The sequence below is a fragment of the Chelon labrosus genome (genome assembly GCF_963514085.1).
Source record: "Chelon labrosus genome assembly, chromosome: 24".
Classification (NCBI taxonomy): Eukaryota; Metazoa; Chordata; class Actinopteri; order Mugiliformes; family Mugilidae; genus Chelon; species Chelon labrosus.
Window position 1 is genome coordinate 2,155,005 of NC_140357.1, and position 21,465 is coordinate 2,176,469.

Here is a 21,465-nt window from a genome sequence, read left to right on the forward strand (position 1 = left end):
AAAGCACAGTATTTCTGAATTATTGTGGAGAATAAAGTGGCTCCAATGAAAAAATACCACCAAGTTATGCTTGAGTGTACTTTCCACCTCTGATGAGGTCTTTCAGCAGCTTTAACTGCTGGTAGGCAATTATTGAAACTGTCCCATGTGCATCCTAAAAGCAAGACCCACTGTAGGTAGCTTTTGTTGCCCAGTTCGGTTTTACTTGTGTTTTTCTGTTTTATCGCATAATCGTTTTAAAGGGGAACTACTGTTTTTTACAACCTGGACCTTATTTCTAGCATAAAATACGGTCGTTTACTCACCCATATAACTTTTGTGTCATTTGCACTTGTTTAAGAAATAATTAGATCAGCATATATCCATATAGTGGGAGTGACGGAGCACTGAGATGCAGCCTCTAAATAACTGCCACGAAGCTCATTCATTTCGCCAATATTTTGTTATGATACGCTAGTGCTATTCCCCGTTGAGTCTGGAGTTGCCTGTTATCATCATCTGGGGTCTGCAGATTGACCTACAGACCCCTGCATCTTGGTGCCCCGTCACTCCCGCTATATGGATATACGTTGATCAAATTCCTTGATTGATCTATTTTCCTAAACAAGTGCAAATGACACAAAAGTTATATGGGTGAGTAAACAACCGTATTTTATGCTAGAAATAAGGTTCAGGTTGTAAAAAACAGTAGTTCCCCTTTAAGTAAATTATACTTCCTGTATTTGTCTTTTTCCAGCCTGCCGTTCACTACCCCATGTTTATATATAGTCCTGCCTTTCCCTTTGTTTCGGGCCAGTTTGTTCGTGTTCTTACTCGTTGCCTCTTGCCTGTGTCTGTTGTTCTTGACCTAACTTTATTATTTCATTGCTTGGGATGTATCTTCCTTGCTAGAGCTTTGACACTAAAATTTAGAGTGTGGAGTGGTTTTCTGAACCGGCAGATCAATTTATTGTCTACAACAGTTGCTTTTTCAACTGAAAAAAAACAAACACTTTGTTAGTCTTTTAGTTGGCTTCCCAGTACTTGACATGATCTCCCCCCTCTGTCGTTTTCGACTCCTCTTTTTTTTTTTCATTTAGCTTTCTCCGACTACTTGGGTTCAGAGAAAGTTTCCGTCTCTAAATATATTTGCTTAATGGAATGTGTGACCACCGTTTTCGCACCCAAAGAAATCTCATACCGCTTCTGCGCCTCTTTGACATTCCCTGTCAATCCACTCCTCTTCATTTTCTTTGTTTCGCTATCCGCTTACAGGTACACGAGCATATGCGCGCACACACATACACATGCACACACAGATGCAGCTCTGTAGTACCTGTGGCTGTGGATGAGGGCATTGAAGGCCAATCCATCATTCCAGCTACTGGAGAAGTTAACCACGTTGACCTGAGGACAGAGATAATGGATATTAAATGGCCAGCCTGTGAATGCGGTATGACATCCATGGTTGAAACGCCGTCGCCCCAGTACTGCTCTCCATTTTCAGAGGGAATCATTGGATTGAAGACATCTTTTCACCCTCTGATGGCCCGTCTGAGCTGTATAGAGTGGTGGCCTGCCAGGGCTCAAATGGGTTTTAAATGTATTTCAAAGCTCAGGAAAGTACCGAAAAAGTTAGCTGAACGTTCACTAAACTTCGCCCCATTAGTTGCAATTCGGCTCCCCTCGAGCATTTCATCATTCGTGGTATTTTTCAAACAAGCCATCCATTTCAGTCCCTTCAATACGGAAGGCTCACTCATTTTATGATGACTGTCAGAGGATTGTATCAGCAGTAGTTGGCTAATTAAACATATCAACCTTGGTGGTGTTAAAATGAGAAAGTGTTAAATATGTGATATACACAAGGACCAGGCTTGTTCAAGCGCATCCCAGAGATACTTGATCAGTTCGGGATCTAAGGAATTTGGAGGCCAGGTCAACACCTTGTGCCACTTGCTACCGAGGAGTGTCATTGCTATGGGGTGGGGGTGCCTGGCTTGGTCTAGGTGGGTGCTACATGTCTGAGTAATATCCATACGAATGCCAGGTCCAAAAGTTTCCTTGCAGAACACTGAATTGTCACAATATGATGGGGACATATGTGTATTTCTCTGTCTTTCAGGGTGCTTTGACACCTTTATTTTGCTCCAACAAGGGAGCGATTGATACACTATTGTTAGAATGTTGCAGTTAACCTTGGTTTGCGTTCGCAGGGATATCGAGACAAAGCTCTGACATGCCCTCACCCTACATTCTTGCAAACAGTTTTCTCATTTTGCAAGCAATATTAGATTTCAGGAATGAATCAAACCAAAGATGGAAGATCAAACTCCCTGTCCGTGGGTAACTTGCGTTCACACTGCGAACGAACCATTCCGGAAAGCCCTCTCTGACCAGGCTCAGCATGGTCCATTTATCCCAGAAAGGAGTGCTGATTGCTGCGTTCACGCCCGAGGGATAAACACTCCCGGTTTCGTAACAACTACCTAAGTGTGAAAGCACCCTTAGTTTCATACTTAGGGATAAAATGCAATAATCACTTAAAGAAAACAAATCCCGGGTCAGGATTGCCATCAAAGCTTAATCCGGTATTCCTCGACCCAGAGCCAGTGATCTGTCCCCAAAATGTCATGTCATGTGGGGTTTAGGATTCCAAGTAAGACAGACGACTAGAAAAAGCATAAGGTCTTTAGCAGCGGTATAAAAAGAAAGATGGAAACGGATAAAGGACATCACTTCCCGAATCTGCTCATTAAACCTGAGGCTACTACTTTAAAAATGGAGACTGACACAGTCACTCGATTCACATGGGCGCTTAATAAGACTGCGCTTTTTGGTGGCTCTGACAGTCTAACAGCCCGTGGGTCGAGAGTATGATTGACTGGGGAAGTATAGAAACATACCTGAGGGTACTGCCGTGTGTTCTGACGAACCCAGCTCAGCAGAATCTTCTCACTGTTGGTCTGCTGCAGGCCCGCCATCACATCTTTCATTACATCCTTTACCTGCGCACACAAAAAAACAAAATATTACTCTCACCCTTCCTGTTGAAGTAGACTGTTCAGAGCTCAGCAGTTAAGATCTCACACCATGGAGGTTCTGAGTCTCCCAGGTGTCCCTCTCCCCGGCAACAAATTCCTAGTTCCTGGTGAGGGATATCCTAAGGCGTTCCCAGGCCAGACAAGATATTTAAACCCTCCAGCCAATTCATGGGGTCTCCTTCCAGCTGGCCATGCCCGGGAGGCTCCCAGGATGCATCCTCACCAGTTAGCCAAACCTTTTCGGCTGACTCCTTTCAAACGCGAAGGAGCTCTACTCTCTCTGAGCTCCCTCAAGGTGTCCAAGAACCAACAATGTGCTTGATCAATTATGCAACAATGTGACCTTTTATAATTACGAAATCTTCTCCTGAGAATGTTTAAAAGGGATCTCAAGGGCTGTCCAAGACAGAAAAGGGAGCCTGAATGTTAACAAAGCTGTGTAGAAAGCATACAAGCTAGCAAGAGCTACCCAGAACCTGTCCAAAAAGTAAAACCTCTGGTGAGTAAAACTGCTCTCTGTAGCCTTCAGTTGAGTGTTTTATATGTTTTTCTAACCTGGTACAGATATCCAGGGATGCCAGCAGCTGTGTTTACCCAATTTTCTGGCATTTCCTCTGGCAGGTTAACGTTTTTCAGTGACATACCTTGATGTCTGTCACAACAGCTCACAGGTTACCGTTTTTTACCTGAAGTGAAATGTCTCAGCAGCTTTTGGATGGATTGCCATGAAATCTGTCCCAGACGTTTACGGTTCTTGTCGGATCAGAAGCAACAGACTCGGTTTTCATCTAATCTCGTCATCCAAACATGTTTTAATTTTTCCAGTGCGTTGCTTTATGACCAAACGCCAGCAACACTTCAGGCTCTAGCCAGACAAATTTCAACGCCCAGAACTTATTTGTGACGGAAAGCTGGTATAGAACCTTTCTGTTGGCAACTGATTAGGCTCTGGGATAGATCTGCTGGGCCTATCAGAAGAGTAACAGCAACGTGGTCATATATGTCATCTGAACGCTGTGGTGTTGACTTTGTTTACAGCACAAAGGCTCTGATTGGTTGGAGGACTGTCCAATTGTTTTCTGAAGTACTTTTTTTTTCTTTGCATCAGCTGTGTGGAATGGACTGCCGTTTAACCAATTCCACCCTGGATATCCCAGGACAAATCTGTTATGGGAATGCAACTGGTGCCATTTTTTGAAGCTTGGCAATGACACTGACGAGGCTTACCAATACTACTGTGACCAGATATTCATTGTCTCTGGCAGCTGTGTTCAACTCACTATGGGGATTCTTTGGCGTTTCCTCTGGCAGGTTGACGTTTTCAGTTTTTCCGCGGCATACCTTGGTATCTGTCACAACAACTGACAGGTTGCCAGTTTTACTTGTAGCGAAATGTCTCCGCAGCTGTTGGAGCGCATGGATTGCCATGAAATTTGGCCCAGACGTATTTGTTTCCTGTTGAAATGATGAAGTTTGCCAAACATGGCATCAAATGTGGTAGCACTCAGGGCTTTTAAAAGAGATCTGTGTTACTATGTATTAAAATAACTTTAAAGCACAAACAACTAACAGCAATTCATTCTCAGCAAGTGCCTCCATCCTTTAATGGCACATACTTCGTTGGTCTGATTGAGAGAGGTATTATGTAATAATGAAATCCAAATGGCGTGTTACCCAACTCACATTCTTATAAGAACTGAGCCTGGCTATCCAAGGCCTGGTTATCCTTTCAAACACAGCCCACATTTGCTCATTTTGAGCAGTTAGTTTCAAAGAGCAGCCAAGAAATGTAGGGGTTAACAAATATTCACAATGTAACCTGTGGCAAATCCACATTTTATCAGTTCAAATGGAATATTTTTGCAGAATTCACATAAAGAGAACACAGATGCAAGGTTAACGGTCGGCTGTCATTAGCAGTTGCCATCAAATACATCAACAGTGACTCTCCATCTTACACAAAACGACACTTTCTTTTACTCCTGTTGAGAGTACAATACAGAAATCCTATGTAAATGATGGCAGGCGATGTGACATTACCATAAAGACACATTTAAAAAAATATGAGCCGCTTTCTAGTAATGTTTTGATGGATGATTTGCATATTCACACGCCCATACCTCCACATGGCAGCGTGCACACAGTAAAAGGGCACACAGTCAAAGGACACTTTTTTTTTTTTTGCACACATATCCGTGCAGCAGCCTGAGTGTGGACGTGGTTGAATCCTCACAGGCTGGATTTTTTTTATATATATTATTTTTTGGCAGTTGTGAGTGACAGTTTTGGAGCGCTCGTTCAGGGCTCAGAGGGGGAGACGTTACACTTTCGCTGCCCGGTTGCGCATTGCTAATGCATATCTTTCCCTCACCTCTCTCTCAGCCACATAGGCCTGCATGCGCACATTAAAGTGGTTTATTTCCCAACACTTCTCCCTTTAACTACCTCCAAACTCTGCTCAAACTTTCTTATGTCCTCTCCTGAAGTCTCAACTTTTTAATGAATTAACTGATTTTTGTGTTTATTGGTGTATGGTAGAAATGAGCTCCATCTATGAAAGATTGAGGCTGTCATCCCCTTACGTATAACACATATTTTAAAACTTGCATTAGTCTCAACTTGGAAGACACTAGTAGGCACTGTAACATACCAATGCCCAATAAAAGGATAGCTATCATCTCTTTCCTTACAAAGTGATAAAGGTCAGCTACTTTTTTAGCTAATTTTGTTGTTGGAATTACAATGGATTCAAGCATCTATTGCTGTTTTAATCTCAGGTCCTTTAACATGTTTGTTGTGCTGCCCCTTTTACGTCAAAATGAGTTTTTCCAAAATCTTCACGGCATTATTTACACATATACTGTATAACCTGTAAATCTAACACGCAGACTGTAAAAATAGTGGATGTCATGGCAACTCCTCACAAGTGATGAGGAGCTCCCCCTGGTGGCTATAGGTCATAATTGTCACCTCATCCATGTTGGTGGATGGGACTTGTCAAATGATTTTAGGCAGTTAATACAATGCGTGCGAGTTCATGTATGTTCAAGTGTAAATTTTTTGAGATGTTTCGCAATTAAAGCAGGATGTGACATCATGATTGACAGTAGGAAGTGGAGATGCGTCGTCCAATTTAAGTCTGTGCTCTAACGCTGCACTTTGCATTACTAAACCATTTCCAAATGACATTTCTTTAAACTTACTTTTTTTTTATCTTTGTGTTGGAGCAAAGCAAAACACAGCGAGAGTTGACGTTATACTCCTTTAAAGTGATTTCTCACTTCTATTGTTGTTGGAGACTGTCCCCACATAAACAACAACCCACAGGTCACTTGTACAGTCATCTAATATGAGGTTTAATTATGCTTCTTTTTGACAGTGCCATCTAGTGGCCATCGTATATATATCAAGAGAAAAAGACGAAGTGATGTGATGTTGTTGTAAAGCCGCAAAGCCATGCTCTTGTCTCGCCTTCATGCTTGCTCTGGGGGTTTCAGGCCAGGTTTCAGACCGTATTTGTAAAGCACCATGAGACAATTTGTATTGTTATTGATGCTGTATAAATAAAATTGAATTGTCTGTACTTGTGTTCTTGCGGACTTGTGGGACATAGTCACTTGCTGCCCAAGAACTGTTCCAAATCGAAACACTCATCTGATCAAGTACAGTCCAAACATGGTTGTGTTTTTGCTCTGCCCATTTTATCTGGGACACACGAAGGTAACTTGTACATCCCAGAATGAACTTTGGAAGTGGAACCCAAGCCCAAACCATCAAGAACTCAAGTCCAAAGCTTGCGTACTTGGTACTGAGATGTAGCAAAAGTCTGTGTAGGGGGAGGGTGGATGGACGGGTCAACAAAACATTGGACTTTACTTTTAGTTTGTGTCCTGTTAAAAACAATGACCACAAAGGACCAAAATTAGTTTATAATTTCTAACCGATGAAACAATAACCGTTTCACAACTTGCATATTTATTATTGTAACCATGATAACGAAGGTCTCTATCCCCGACTCTTTGTTTACGCACATAAGCCTGAACCTTGAAACTTTGAAGCTTTGTGTGCTATTTGTTCTTGTTGGTCGAGTGGGTAATTCAGATGGCAGTCTTACAGGCCAAACTCAGTGTGTAGGGGCAAAGGGCCTACAGTATATGGGTTGGAGGACTTGTTCAGGACGTGTTGCAGGTGGTTAACCAAAAAAAACCAGTTGTAAGTCTCAAACACTGAGAGTAAGTATTTGGAGGAAGAAGCCGTTTGTGCTATTATACGGTTGCAACTGAACCTATTAATAGAGTTTTGTGTAATTTGGTGTTGAGGTGAATTTGCAGCAAGGGATTCAAGAAGATCTCTCTTTTTTCACACACACTCACACACATACAGGTCTGTTAGCGATTCTTCACATAACGTGGCCTGCCGGGTAAAGAAAGGGACTCATTTGGGAGTAGGTCACTGCATGCATTTCCACTTTAATTGGAGGGGCACTTTGACAAAGATTGCTATATATATATACACACATACACCGGCAATGACACACACACTAACTTACTTACACACAAAAAACACTCTCAGTCGTGTACACACACACACACAAGAGCCAAAGATAACCTCCAGGGCGTAGCAGCTTTTGATGAACTTATGCACAGACCTACAAGCCAACTCACAAACATGTAAACACGCGCACAGCTCATTATAGAATTGTTGTTTGGCTATTAATCGCGTCATTAAGTCTATGCTAAAAGTAGTGAGATCCAGGCATTGGCTACTATTCAGCTTAATGAGGAATAAAATGTATTGTAGTGTAAGCTTTTAAAACTATCGACTTTACATGGGGTTCGTTTTAATTACTAAGTCCATCAACATAAATGCTGCTTAAGGAGATACGTTGCAAATGTCAAAGGCTTGATATGGTCATGCCTGTCTCAAAAATAATTAAAGCTGTTGATCAGATGGGTGGAAAACATGCAAGTAAACGAATGGTTATCACCTATACATTTTATTTCTGCCAATAAAAGAACAATTTGGCAGTGGTTTGTTTCAAATTAAAATGATTTTTGGTTGGTTTTATTTATGCAGCTCTGGGATTGACACAGGACTAGCAAAACTAGTTTTAAAAAAGTGGCAAATTCAAGGTTGAGAATTGAAAAGTGTAATCCCACTGAATCTGGAATGCGGAGTACTCCGGATGGTGAAGTGTATGAATAAAATATGGTGGCCACAGCTAAATAATAGAATTGTATTTATTATTACAGGAGGCAGACACAGAGTCAGGCTTGGAAAGTAAAAGCTCGAATCAGTTCAATGGTCAAGGGAAGGCCGAAGTGATCAGTTAATATGGATAGTCAAAGAATTAAATCTGACATTTGGCCTTTGACACATACTGTATACATATATTAAGTATGGACTGGACTCTGGACTGGATATAGATAATGTTACTTTCTCACTGTCTGGCATGGTGGTGTAGCAGTACTAGGATATATATACCTTTTTTTGTATACTAACCAAACAGCTGTTTACTGTTAATTGGTGTTAAACTACACAGTGTACACATTGTTATGGATCATGGAACTGGGATCTACGAGACTTTTATGCAGGTTTTAAAGCTGCACAGTCGAAGCATTTTACCTTGAGGCATCAATGTGCTTTTCTGTCTCGCAGAGAAACTTTTCAGTTTTCTTTTCTCGCCGTGCTCTCTTCAGTTTTGCTTTGAGCTCGCGCGCAACGTGACTGCCAGCTGACTTCACCTTGACAGCCGGCAATCCAACAAACGGCACGCGTTCGCAGAGATTTTGACGGGAGCGCAGGAATAATGGGTTTTGTTCTCGTAATGTGAAAGTCTCGCAGAACAACAGGACGCCATGTATGACGTAGGTGAAGAAAGGGCTGTTTGAGGTGTTGAGTGTATTAAGCATGTTTGTCATCTACGCAATTAAAGGCGTTTACCCAACGGTATCAAAGACCTGCTGGCAATGAAGACAAACTTTCACGTCACTTCCCTTTGCCTGTGTCTGGACCATAACAAATGTACCTGAACACACCGCTAAGACTATAGCCAATGGCCAGTGGGTACATACTTTATGCACCTGCATGAAAGGAAATAAGTCTTCGTTCTTGCAGGTGGAACTAGTCTGTATTCAAGGGGAAACCTTAGGTCCCACTATTAGCTGGGAGGCTACAAAGCTAGGGACAGCAACAAAAACTTCCTCTCATAGATGATCAATTGGTCTACAGTTATTCTTTCTAGAAGTTCGTGTGCTCTGGTTTGCTGAGCTGACCCGTCAACCAGAGTGAACCCTCTCAAGAACACACTCCACCACCAATTCGAGATACTGAATTGGCTGAAAAGCTACCGAAAGTTGCCCAACTAGTGGCTAGGGCCACATATGCTCGCCCATGGCATCTGCAAACAGTTGCTGACTGTTGATTTGGTGTGTCACACGCCTTAAGAGGTAGAACAGTCCTTCTTCTTGCGTTTCCAAGGGTTAGGATTAGCGCACACACCTGCCAGTGGAGAATGATGCTCCAGATGAGCCCGAGAATGAGTTTGTGGTTCCCATCAACGATGTCCGCCGCTCCGATATTCACCAGTTCAACCTGCAGGAGGGACACACAGATCTCATGACGGCTTCTGAAGTCCAATCTCTTGCTTACCCTAGCTCGGGAGTTCACGACATTTTTGCTAAGTGGGGCAAAGTCTACTTGTGAATGAAAGGGCCTGTCAAGCGTTAAATCTCGCACCAATGTTTGCGTCTGGACGGCTATGGCAAGTAAGAAGAAGAGGTAAATGTTGCTGTTTGGCAAGAATGTCAGCAAATGTAAGGATATGGCTTAGCTCACGACATGAATTTGAGGCTAGTTGCTCTGTCCTGTGCTTTATTGGATTCCGTAAAGTATACATTGCTTAATGTTCATCTCCTAAGCCTCATTTAATGGTATAATTTGTAACATGTGTCAATTACTGTTTGTAAACTCATAAAAAATGGGCTCCTCCTTCCCGGTCTTAAGATTTTGAGCTGATCTCGTCTTCCCATTGAATTTCAAGCAATAAATCTGCAATTGTTATTGCTCGTGCTGTGAGCGAAACGGGGAACGCTTGACGGCCCATTCAACCACTTCTATTAAAGACAAAACGATTCGAGACAATCATAATCTTTTTTTGTTTGCCTCGGATTTATTCCCACCCCCCCAGGTTGGCGATAAATGGGGCTGTTTAACAGCAGAGCAATCCCAAACTATTCTTTTATTCCTTGCACTACATGGAATAAAGGAACAACTTATCTGTTACACTTTATATTGTCAAGTAAGGCTTTTTTTTTTTTGTCTAGGGGTACATTAAAAGGGTACATTAGAAGGCACATGGCAACACATAAGTATCTCTATTGTTTGCTGAGTGTCGCCGCAGATTTACTTAATGTATGACTGATGCAGAGAAGCCTATACTGGGAACTACTTGTGTGCGAATACTCACATTGTTCTTCTGCAAGATCTGCAGAGCACGGTTGACATTGTTGAGCGAGTGAACGCGCGTGATACCTCTCTCCAACCTCACCTACACACAAAGCAGACAGAGGAATTCATCCGGGCGACCTTGCCCGGGGGCGGCCTCGGCGAGCGCCGCAAACGGCCACATTACAATAAAGCGCGTGTTTGTATGCGCCGTGACAATTAGCAGACAGTAGCAAATAAAGGGCAAAGGTGATAACGGCTTTGTGCGAGACAGAATGAAATATGAGGCGAGGCGGGGAGGTGAGCGGAGAAGAGTGGTGGAAGGATGTAGAGAAGGGGTGAGAGAGACAAAGAAAGAAAGAGAACTCTGAAAGGTAGAGGAGTAGAGAGGGTTTCCATCAGACAAAGTGGAGGGGGTGCATGGATAGCTGGAAGGGAAAAGAAAAACAAGGTGGGAGTAGAAGTTTGATTAAGACTCTAGGCTTTGCCAGCATGTGTGTGCGTGCGTGTATGTGTGTGTAAACATGAGTTTAGGTTTCCAATCTCGGTGCCAATTCCAAACATCTCTTCTTTAAACTCTTTTCTCTACTTGATGGGTTTTAGCATTCCAGCCAGGATTAGTTTAAGGCCACTCTAGGTGTATGCGCGTGTGTTATGTGACTCCAGCAAGTGAAAAGAGGCAAAATCTAGTTTAAGAATAAAAGTCGAACATATTATCGTGTTTTTCTTGAAATACAATGACTTGGCACAATGGAAATCTCATGATACACATGCAGCTTGGGACTGATCGACACGTACAGTAGTTACGGTGGAAGAAAATAATAGTACAAATAATATACAAATAGCACTCAACAATCATTTGCCAAAACATTAGGAACGCTAAGAAAAACTGATACATTCTTATATAGCAGTTTGGCATTAAATCCCCCTCTTAATGACTGTTTTAATGTTTGGCTGACATTGAAACAACGTAAGAAAGGTGGTAATTCAGCTGGATGATCATCCTGGAAGACGTAGCTTGTGGTGCTGTTAAACTGCAGTGTTTACCTTTCCGACAGAGCAGGTTGTACCTCGTTCTTTTATTAAGCTAAGTAACTAGACTTATATTATTTATCTTATTTATGCAACGACATGGCATTTGTGTCACATGATCTTGCAATTCTCTTCTGCTTTCTGTGTTGTGCAGGTCAGAGTTCTGCCCAGATCTGCAGACACATAGGTGTGTGTGCGTACACCATAACAAATCCTAATCCTGCCGCCTCAAAACCGTCAATCCATGGGAAACACTCAAGGACGGTTATATTAGAATGCATTCATTTTCATTGGTGTACCTTATAAATTGTCAAGTGGGTGTAAGCTCTCTTGAAATGATTGAGTACCCGTAGGAAACACCACCGAAGCTTGGCAAATATCATGGTACCATGGGGTGGTTGCAAAGATTATAAACACCAACCCTCCAAAATGATCATAAAGTTGAATCAACACCTTTCTAAAACCATCAAGATCAGTACTTAGTTGGGTTTACCCAAAGAACTGCTAGCTGAGAGTAGTTTCATAAGATGCTTCTGTTAATGTGTGCGACCGCTTTTGCTGCACATCTCTTTGCGTGCGTGTCGTGTGTTCATACCAGCGCGTGTCCCGTCAGCCCCTCCAGCAGCTCTAGTAGACGCCGTCCATCGCACAGGTCCGAGAACAGATCCTCCACAGGTGGTTTCCCTGTCTAAAGAGACACAGATACAGGTGTGAGCACTTTAACTGAATGTACAAAAGTCACCTAGCTTATGTGGTCCAAAGTTTAAAGCACCACGCTAGGAACTCTTGAGGAATTTCTTGAGCAGTCAGAAACCAGGCGTGCGTTAAATGTAAAGATAGCTTTTCACACCCAAGAGTTTGTTCTTTATCAGCGCTGACAAGGCTAGGATTACAAGCTAGCAGCTGCTCCACATTGGAACATGCTGCGGGCTGAATGCGGTGGAAGTGTCATTTCTGATCCTTAGCAGCAGCCAGGGAGGTTGGTAAAGATTTGTTCATATGTGCTGCTTTTCTGGTACCCTGGTGCAGTCAGACTGGGTTCTTATCAGAATCTAGATGTCTGGATAACTCAACCACTAGTTACTTTGATGCATAAATCACAAACGATATGACTGGCCCAGCAGATTTTTGCTTGAGCATAATCAGTTCCCAACGGAGTGACTCCAGACCAGAGGTTGCGCTAGACTTTTTCGTTGTCTGTCATTTTGACTGACAGGGTCATAAAAAACCCATCATAATCAATTTTTACCCGTCACTTTAATTTTTTAAAATGATAGTAATGATATTTTCAATAGCATTTAATTTTCATTAACTTTAAGTACATTTTCAGAACAGTATTGACTTTAAATAGTAAAAAAAAAAAAAAAAGTTTGGGCTGCCGACACGTCTTGGCTGCCGTACTCGGACCGGGGACTGTTAGCGCTAACAGCTCTTCGATGGCAACCCTGATGGCACCGTAGGGTTGAAGTGCTTCGGTGGTATGCAAACTCTTTATTTTTGCTGCCGTTAGCCGTTAGCCGCATAGACATAGACACCCACACACACACACACACATATATATATATATATATATATATATATATATATATATATGTTTATGGTTAGCCGAGTTTTGACGTGTGCATCAGTGTAATCGGTGTACCAGGAAATCGTGCACTGACAAAAGTTCTGCGATGTTTGGAATGCAAACTGCGATTAGAGACAAGAGTCAATTAATAACGTCACTCGCCACCAAGTGGTCAGGGGTGTGAATTGCAATCTGTCAAAATGGCAGATTTTTCTGTCACAGTTTAAAAAAAAAAACGGTAAATGACGGAAAAAATTCGGTTAACGCTACCAAAGATCCAGACCGACTTTCCGCCGCAAAACTTTTGTGGGCAGTGGAAGCGGGGCTGACTTTCAGGCCACTTTTCCAGTACTTTTGGCTGCCACCTATTAATTTCACAACCATTTATTTTCAGAACTATCTATCAATTTTAGCTGCGTAGCTAAAACCAAATAAAACAGAGAAAAGGCCTCCTGAAGTAGGTAATTCATGAGAAAGTGTCAGATAAATTGTTGAGACAGCAGTCGGACAAGGACGCAGACAATACGCAGGGAAAGTAAAGGCAGCCTTCTTTAAAAGAAACGTTTCATTCTTTATGTTCTGCCGGCAGCACTGCGTATAAATGGCATCATGGATCATTCCTGGCTACTGTGGCAGAAACCTCTTTCCCCGCATTGATCATGCATTTATGCAATGATGGCTGCCACGCAGACGTACACGCGTCCGCATCTAAAACGCATTAGCATGTGGCAGAAAGAAAAGCGAGGCAAAAGAAAATGCACTTTCTTTTCCATAAAAAAAAACTTTTTTACCGCTGTCTCAATTTCTCACTTTTTGTTTTCCTTTCCTCTCTTAACTCTCCCACACACACTATCTCACATTTCATTCTCCTTCTCTCTTGTGTTCATATTTTCTTCCCTCTGCCTATTCGTCCTCCTCTTCCATCCTTCTCTACCCTCGACCGACGCCTCTCGGCATCGTCCTGAGACCTGCCATTATAGAGTCATTATCCACGCCAGTAGGTGTAGTATATTTGTAAGTGTGTGCGTGGGGGGGTGTACGTATCATATGAATGGGCTGTGGACAGCACTTGCGGGAGTAAGTGATAAGTGCACAAAAGCAAAGCACAAAAAGGCAAAAGGAGGAACATATTACCGGAAAAGCGACAACACACGCACAAACAAGTGCATTTTCTTGTTTTTTTTTCACCCCTTTGCACTTACACCCATTAAAAATTACTCTCTTGCCTGTTTAGCGGCAACCTCTTTGTACTTCCACGCTCTGACAGTGCAAACAGTTCTTCTGAGCAGAATGGATGTTCCCATAATTACAGCTCTCAGAAGGGACCACTTGAACCTCAGAAACTGGCCGGCGCAGGCAAACGAAGAATCATTTAAAGGGTACGCGGGGCGAGTTAGGCAAACACATGCCCTCCTCATAAACCCATCCACGGCAGATGTTTTTTTGTGGATTCAACGGCGGATTTTGCTTTCCGCTCTTTGTCGCTGCATGAACAAAGCAGGCCGCGGCGCTTTCAGATGTCAGTCCGCCTAGAAATTCAGTTAACCCACCCTTCATCTTTCCTTTTCTGTTTGTTTTTGTCAACCGAGAAAGACTGGCGTTTTGTTTGTTTGTTCGCCTCTTCGAAGCCGGCGCGCGAAACAAAGAGACTCAGCGAGCGTCTGCCCTTGTAAACTGCAGCAAAGGTGAGACGAAACTGCCGTTGTGCTGTCTCTGCACCGTTATTGAACAGCAAGGAACGTTGCTGTGCCGTTGGTGTCTTGGAATGGTTTGCACCATTTGACCCATGAGAACAGACATTAAAAATCATCCCCTTCTTGGACTCTAAGAACCTTTCATTAATAACAAAAAAAATCTCATAATTGTTGGGATTAGACATCTTGTTTAGGAGAAAGACCCCTTTGTGGAGCAATCCCAATATTCCTTACCCTATTGCAGATGGAACTTTACAGAAATGAACCAGGAAAGGCATTGGAACAGTTAGCGATTTATATAGTAACAACATGCTATCGGGCTTCCAGCAGTTATCTTCTAAATTCAATCTATCACAGAATAACCACTTTAGGTTCTTTCAAATTAGATGCTGGCTCCAAGATAACTCTCCTGACTTCCCAAATTTGCCAGAAGAGGACTGATATCATCTATATACAACATTTTGAAAGAACAGAAATCTGCCAACTTAAGATAGACAGACCTAGGTTGCACTTATGAAGATGCCGACTGGCAAAACACATTGGAAAGATCCCAAAAGGTACTGATCTCCACTAAACGTAGACAAATGCAATTTAATACCTTCCACAGAACTTATCTCACACCTCTGGCACAGGGGAGAAACATTCCCATTGATCTTAAGTAATCTGTGTGGGGTAAGGTGAATAAAGGAAAGTTGCTCCACATGCTCTGGACTTGTCCTTATCTAGACGACTTCCCAGGAGATCCCAAAATTTGGCTTTTGGGAGATTGTTAATGTGCTTAAAGTGACTAAACATAAGAACTATTTTCTGTCTTAAGCCAGAAAACTAGAACTGGAAATCACAAAACCCACCTTCTCAAAAACACTGGCTGAACAAACTTTCATCATACTCCACGCCTGAGAAAATTCTGTACAATGTCAAAAGAAGACCTGAAACGCATAATAGAATATGGGGCTCATTTTTAGCTCTTCTCCCTTCAATTAACCCTCTCAATTAAGTATGCATTTTTACTTTTTGTACTTGTTTGAGTTCTTAATTTGGCTTTTTCTTTATCTCTAGCAAGGACCGAGTGTTGTGAAATGTACCAATCCATGGCAGGCGTGGCAGATGTACAAAAAATGGCAAATGTACTTCGTGCAGTGTCAATAAATACATCTTTTTTCCCCCCAGAATGTATAAACATGAAGCAGAAAATGAAAAAAACACCCTCAGAAAGGAGTAAGCAACCCATAAAGCACCGGTGCTGCCAAAGTGGCCCACGGGCGCTAACTGAACCTTTGTGCTTTCTCGCTTTGATGAGCGAGTAGAACCAGATGCACTCAATCACCTGCTGCAGAAATAAGGAACCGAGGTACCTGGAGGTGAATGGGAAAGAAGAGACGAGGGACACACACACACACAACACACAAGAGACATGCAAGGAGGGCGCTCGCGGCTTGTGACTGCTAAATTTAAAAATGGATGTAAATCTTAACATCAGTTTTTGCATTTGTGTGTTTTATTGATAATTATCTAAATGTTTTGTAAGGATTTAGTTGTGTCTTGTGTAAAATATCTCTTTCGTGGCAACTGAGTTGTTGCTCACCAAGTTTGTGATGTAGCTAAAATGTGTAGCGAATGGTACGAACAAGTCAAGGGATCGCCACATTCATCTTCACATAACTGCATTGTGTTCAATAGTTTTTGAGGTATTTTGAAAAGACTAAAGTGACTAAAGACTAAAGCCAAAATAAAAATAAGAAATCATGTTTATAGATGTCTCAATTCTGAGATCGATGTCATGTCCGATACGAGCGTAAAAGCCAGACAAACTTCCAAAACCTTTTAATGCAGACGGGCATTACACTTTGTGTAACATACTGATCAACACATACTATGGGATATTACTGAGATTGTCGTGACAAATCAGGGAGCATTAAAAGGAACTGTAGAAGAAAAAAGTCGAGGTACCAGGCCGGCCCAGTTGTTGACTATACCTCCTTTCTTCAATAATCTAGGTTCTAAAAGTCTACTGGTGTCTGGATTATCTTCAAAGTCAAAAGGAATCACTGGAGAAGTCAAAGTTTGATGCAGGCAGAGTTTATTCTCAAAAAGATACAAACTCGAGTCTGATTCAGGGTCCCATGCGAGTTCAGACTGATTCTATGGTGTCGTACATCTATTTTTATATTGTGTGGTGCTTCATTAACATATGGCACTGGATACAGCCCTTTACCAAAAAACCAAGGTACTATTGCTGGAAACAGCTGTGTCTTCCTGTATCATGTTTGCTTTCCCCACTGACAATAGTTGTGTCTAAACATAGACCTCAATCCCCCTAGTGGTAAACATTCCATACGTCCCTTGCCACGATTACATCCTTTCCTACTCACATGTATATTTTTAAAAAGAAGTACTAGTCGTTTTGTCGACATCACAACGCTTTAAAGGGGAACTATTGTTTTTTTTACAACCTGGACCTTATTTCTGGCATAAAATATGATCGTTTACTCACCCATATAACTTTTGTGTAATTTTTATTCAGTATATAAGTATATATCCATGTAGTAGAAGTGAATGGGGCACCGAAACGCAGCCTCTAAATAATGCATTATCTGCCGTGAAACTCGTTCATTTCACCAATATTTTGTTATCGTACGTTAGTGCTATTCCACGTTGAGTCTGGAGTTACCCGTTATCATCATTATGATGTCTTCTGACCTGGATGATGTCGTCTCTGAGCGTCGCGCGCACCTGCAACAGTCGGCTTGTTTACCTGTAATTTGCTACTGCTATGGTTCGTCCGCAACCTCAGTATCGGAAAAATATTCAGCCATGTTGTAAAAAACTAGCTAGTCCGGACTCAACGGGGAACAGCACTGGCGTATCATAACAAAATATTGGTGAAATGAATGAGTTTCGCGGCAGATAATGAATTATTTAGAGGCTGTGTTTTGGTGCCCCAGTCACTCCCACTACATGGGTATACGCTGATCTAATTATCTCCCGAAGGAATACAAATTACACAAAAGTTATATAGGTGAGAAATAAAAAACAGTAGTTCCCCTTCAAGTATCATGTCAACTAGTTGCCGATCACGATCAATAGTAACATGGACACCTCAGAGAAGACATGTGCTAGCAGGTGGTAGTGTTTCCATTAAGTTTTTGGATCACCACAAAGCTTCCTGTAAAAGCACCCACAAGTTTTCCGTTTCTTGGGAGAGCATTCACGGGTTTAATCTCACCGGACATCTGCAGCCGGCCACGAGAATCACCAGTGCAGAGAGGAAGTTAATCTACTCATGTATACTATAAGCAAGCTTGGACAGGAGCAAACTAAGTATTATTCTTCTCACAAAATACCCCTGAGACACACTCTATAAACAAGCAGTCTGTTTAGAAAATGGGCAAAGGGCATCTTTTTTCAGCAGCTTTCTAACCATCGAAACCCATTTCCTCTGACGAGATTTAAGCCGAGATGATCAACTGAGGTGAGCCACAGAATGCTATCAGCAATTTTGTAAGCGGGAAGGAAGCTTGGGGGAAACATACCTGCTTAATTCATATCTCTGAGCATTTCAGGTTCTCTCTCTATGAGCTATGACTGTGTTAAGATTAGAAATGCAGTCGGGAGAAAAAAAAACACACACACACGGCGATTTTCCAGTCAAGGATGTTGCTAATTGTCGTCTCCAGACAAATTTAAACAACTTTAAGCTTCACATCAAAATTCAAGTTATTCACGTGCCCTCGTTTCCTTCTAGACACTTGATTTTCCAGATTAGCTTACTCAAGGAGTAAATTTAACACAAATTTCATGCTTTTGTTCGACGGCTAATAAGAGCATGTCATCCAGTCTGAAAAGCTTGTTACCTTGAGGTGGTTGTATTGTTGTCATTTGTGAGCTAATTAAAAAAATAATAATTTTGACCAGGTGGTTGTTGGTGAAAATAAAGAAGTGAGGCTAATTGATTTGTGTCAGCGAGAAGGAAAAGAAGCTGTTTCCAAGGAGATATCTTAGCCTTGACTGTCAACACAAACACCTTAAGGCGTGAGGACAGCTTTGTCGTAGGATGTGGCCCTGCTTTGCTAAATTACAATCAGACTGTATTCACATACAGAAAAAGAAAAACAACTTTTCCAGACTGACACTTTCTAGGTATTGTCGGGTTGCGTCAAATCAGGATAAAGATAAAAGTCACTTGTGTTTCTGTCACAGTTCGCACAAGCTACATTTGGAGTCACTGTATTTAAAAAGGCAGTTGCCAAAAACAATAGGAACCAAGCATTTCCCTGAAAGCATGTGCTATTTTTTTGCCATGCATTTCAAGTTTTCCATATCTTCATCAAAATGGAAAGAAGACATGTGATGGAATATGATGTGACAGTGGCTCAGGATCCATCCAGGGCAATCTGGACTCAAGAGTCCAGCTTTAAGTGCAGCTGCCAACTGAGTGATTCGATCTCAGACCAAATTTGGAGGTAGTGTGAACACGCAATGCATCCTGGGTCACGTTAAAGACCACCTACCCAACATGGGGTCTCTTCATCAAGGCGTAAATAAATAAACAACTCAACATGTGTGCTTTCAGTCAGTGAGGGACATTCACAGCTTGTTCCAAAATATGTTTCATCTCTCCAGCTCGGGATGCACACACACAACAAACAGCTGTTCGTGGTTCTGAAACAGCGATCCATTAAAGGGGAACTTTACAACCTGGACCTTATTTCTGGCATAAAATACGATCGTTTACTCACCCATATAACTTTGGTGTTATTCGGTGTTGTTTGTCAGATATTTACCAACGCAGATGTAAATATCTGACGAACAAGTGGAAGTGAATGGGGCACCGAAACGCAGCCTCTAAATAACGCATTATCTGCCGCGAAACTTGTTCATTCCACCAATATTTTGTTATGATACGCTAGTGCTATTCCCCATTGAGTCCGGAGTTACCTGTATATCTGTAGATTGACCTACTAACCTCTGACCTGGATGATGTCATCTCTGAGCGCCACGCACACCCTGCGCGGCTTGTTTACCTGTAATTTGCTACTGCTAGTTTTTTGCAACATGTCTGAATATTTTTTCCAACTCTGAGGTTGTGGACGACAGCTGGCCAAAACTGTTGCACGTCCGCCAATAGATAACAGGTAACTCCGGTTGGGGGTTGCGGTGCCCCAGTCACTCCCACTGTATGGATATACATGGATCTAAATATCTGACAAACGACACCAAATAACACCAAAGTTATATGGCTGAGTAAATGATCGTAATTTATGCCAGAAATAAGGTCCAGGTTGTAAAAAACAGTAAGTAGCTGAAGTGCTAAACTGAGATTGGATGTCAAGTGGCTGGGGACGCATGTGGAGAAACATTTTAATGCCAGGTGTGAACACAGGTACTTGAAGCTGGTCACTTGCACAATTCAGATTGACCAAGTCGGATATTCATGCAAGGTCTGAATAGTGCCTCAGTCTCTGGGATAAGAGCTATGCTAACTCAGTTTTGACAGGGTGACCAAAAGAAATGAATTATTGGTCCAAGAATTGACATTGGGGTTTCTGAGGGTTTCTGTATATTGGTGTGGCTTGAATACAACTGATATTCTTTTATAAGCATCTGCAAAAGCCCCAAACTGTAACTTTTAATGAATAACTGTGGAGTGTGAAGTGAGGAATAATTCAGAATACATTCTGAATCATGATACCGAGATACTGATGAGCTAATTACCTACCAGCTGAATAGCTGTCTTCACTAGGATCATTTATGTTCAGTGGTGTTATCATACTTCTGCATATGTACAGCTCTCGGGGAGGTTGCTCATGATTAGGGCGAGATAAAATTAACCTTGCATAATGATGCATCAAGAAATAACAAGAAAATACTGCTTTTTCCGATGTCTGAAAATTCTGTTAGCACCCTTAATCGACTCATCTCACCACCTCTTTTTGTTTTCCTTGCCTCAGATCCATCGTCCTATCCTGTCCTCTCTCATCCTATCACAGCACTTCTGCTGTTTTTTTGTGGGGACCTGAGCTAACGGTGACAACCAGGGTGTGAAATTAACACTAGACACTAGACAAATGCTGTCCCCTCCCTTCTCCTTGCCACCTGTTGCCTTGCAAATCTCACTACAGAGAGCAGATTCATTTGACCACTCTGATCTCGTAAGGAAAGTCATCTAAATATTTAGCATTTCCACTCAAACGACTCCCAAAATCAAAGAGTGATAGATTATTTCAAAAACTACAAGAAAATAAACCTAAAAAGGTTCCTTCACTTACAGCCACAGTAAACTAAGGGCCTGTAAAAGAAAATGAGACATGCAAATTTAACAGAACCATGAGTGAGGTATATAACAGAGATGACACAGTGAACCGTGAACAGAAAAGTCATTGGGACATATCAGAGTTTTGTCAGTTGAGGCAAAACATTGTGAAATGTCTTGTCTGGAGTGAAACAACCCCATGAAATCAGCATTAGCGTTAGCCGAAACAATGAACAAACCCATCTTTACTGCAAAGACATTTTACTGCTGGGTCAGCAGTATACCACATTAGGAAATAGCCATTATCCTTGATGTCCAACATCGACAAAGGCTCTCGTTGTGTCTTACCCACTCTGTTTTTACATTTATGTTACAAATCAATGGCTAGGGATAACGTACTGCGTGCTGTAGTTGTATTCACTCCTGAGACCATTCCGTACTACAAACCCA

At 41.9% G+C, this 21,465-nt stretch overlaps 1 protein-coding gene across 1 annotated transcript in view; it reads right to left on the reverse strand.

Moving 5' to 3' along the window:
- Positions 1-21,465, reverse strand: part of dmd (dystrophin) — a gene marked incomplete at its 3' end in the record, with an annotated part of 278,458 nt that overhangs the window by 156,757 nt on the left and 100,236 nt on the right. The window contains exons 3-7 of the mRNA XM_084574167.1: positions 12,097-12,189; positions 10,492-10,572; positions 9,525-9,617; positions 2,886-2,987; positions 1,316-1,386 (exon numbers count right to left, since the gene is read on the reverse strand). Coding sequence (XP_084430293.1) covers positions 1,316-1,386; positions 2,886-2,987; positions 9,525-9,617; positions 10,492-10,572; positions 12,097-12,189 — 440 coding nt within the window. The remainder of the gene's footprint in view (positions 1-1,315; positions 1,387-2,885; positions 2,988-9,524; positions 9,618-10,491; positions 10,573-12,096; positions 12,190-21,465) is intronic.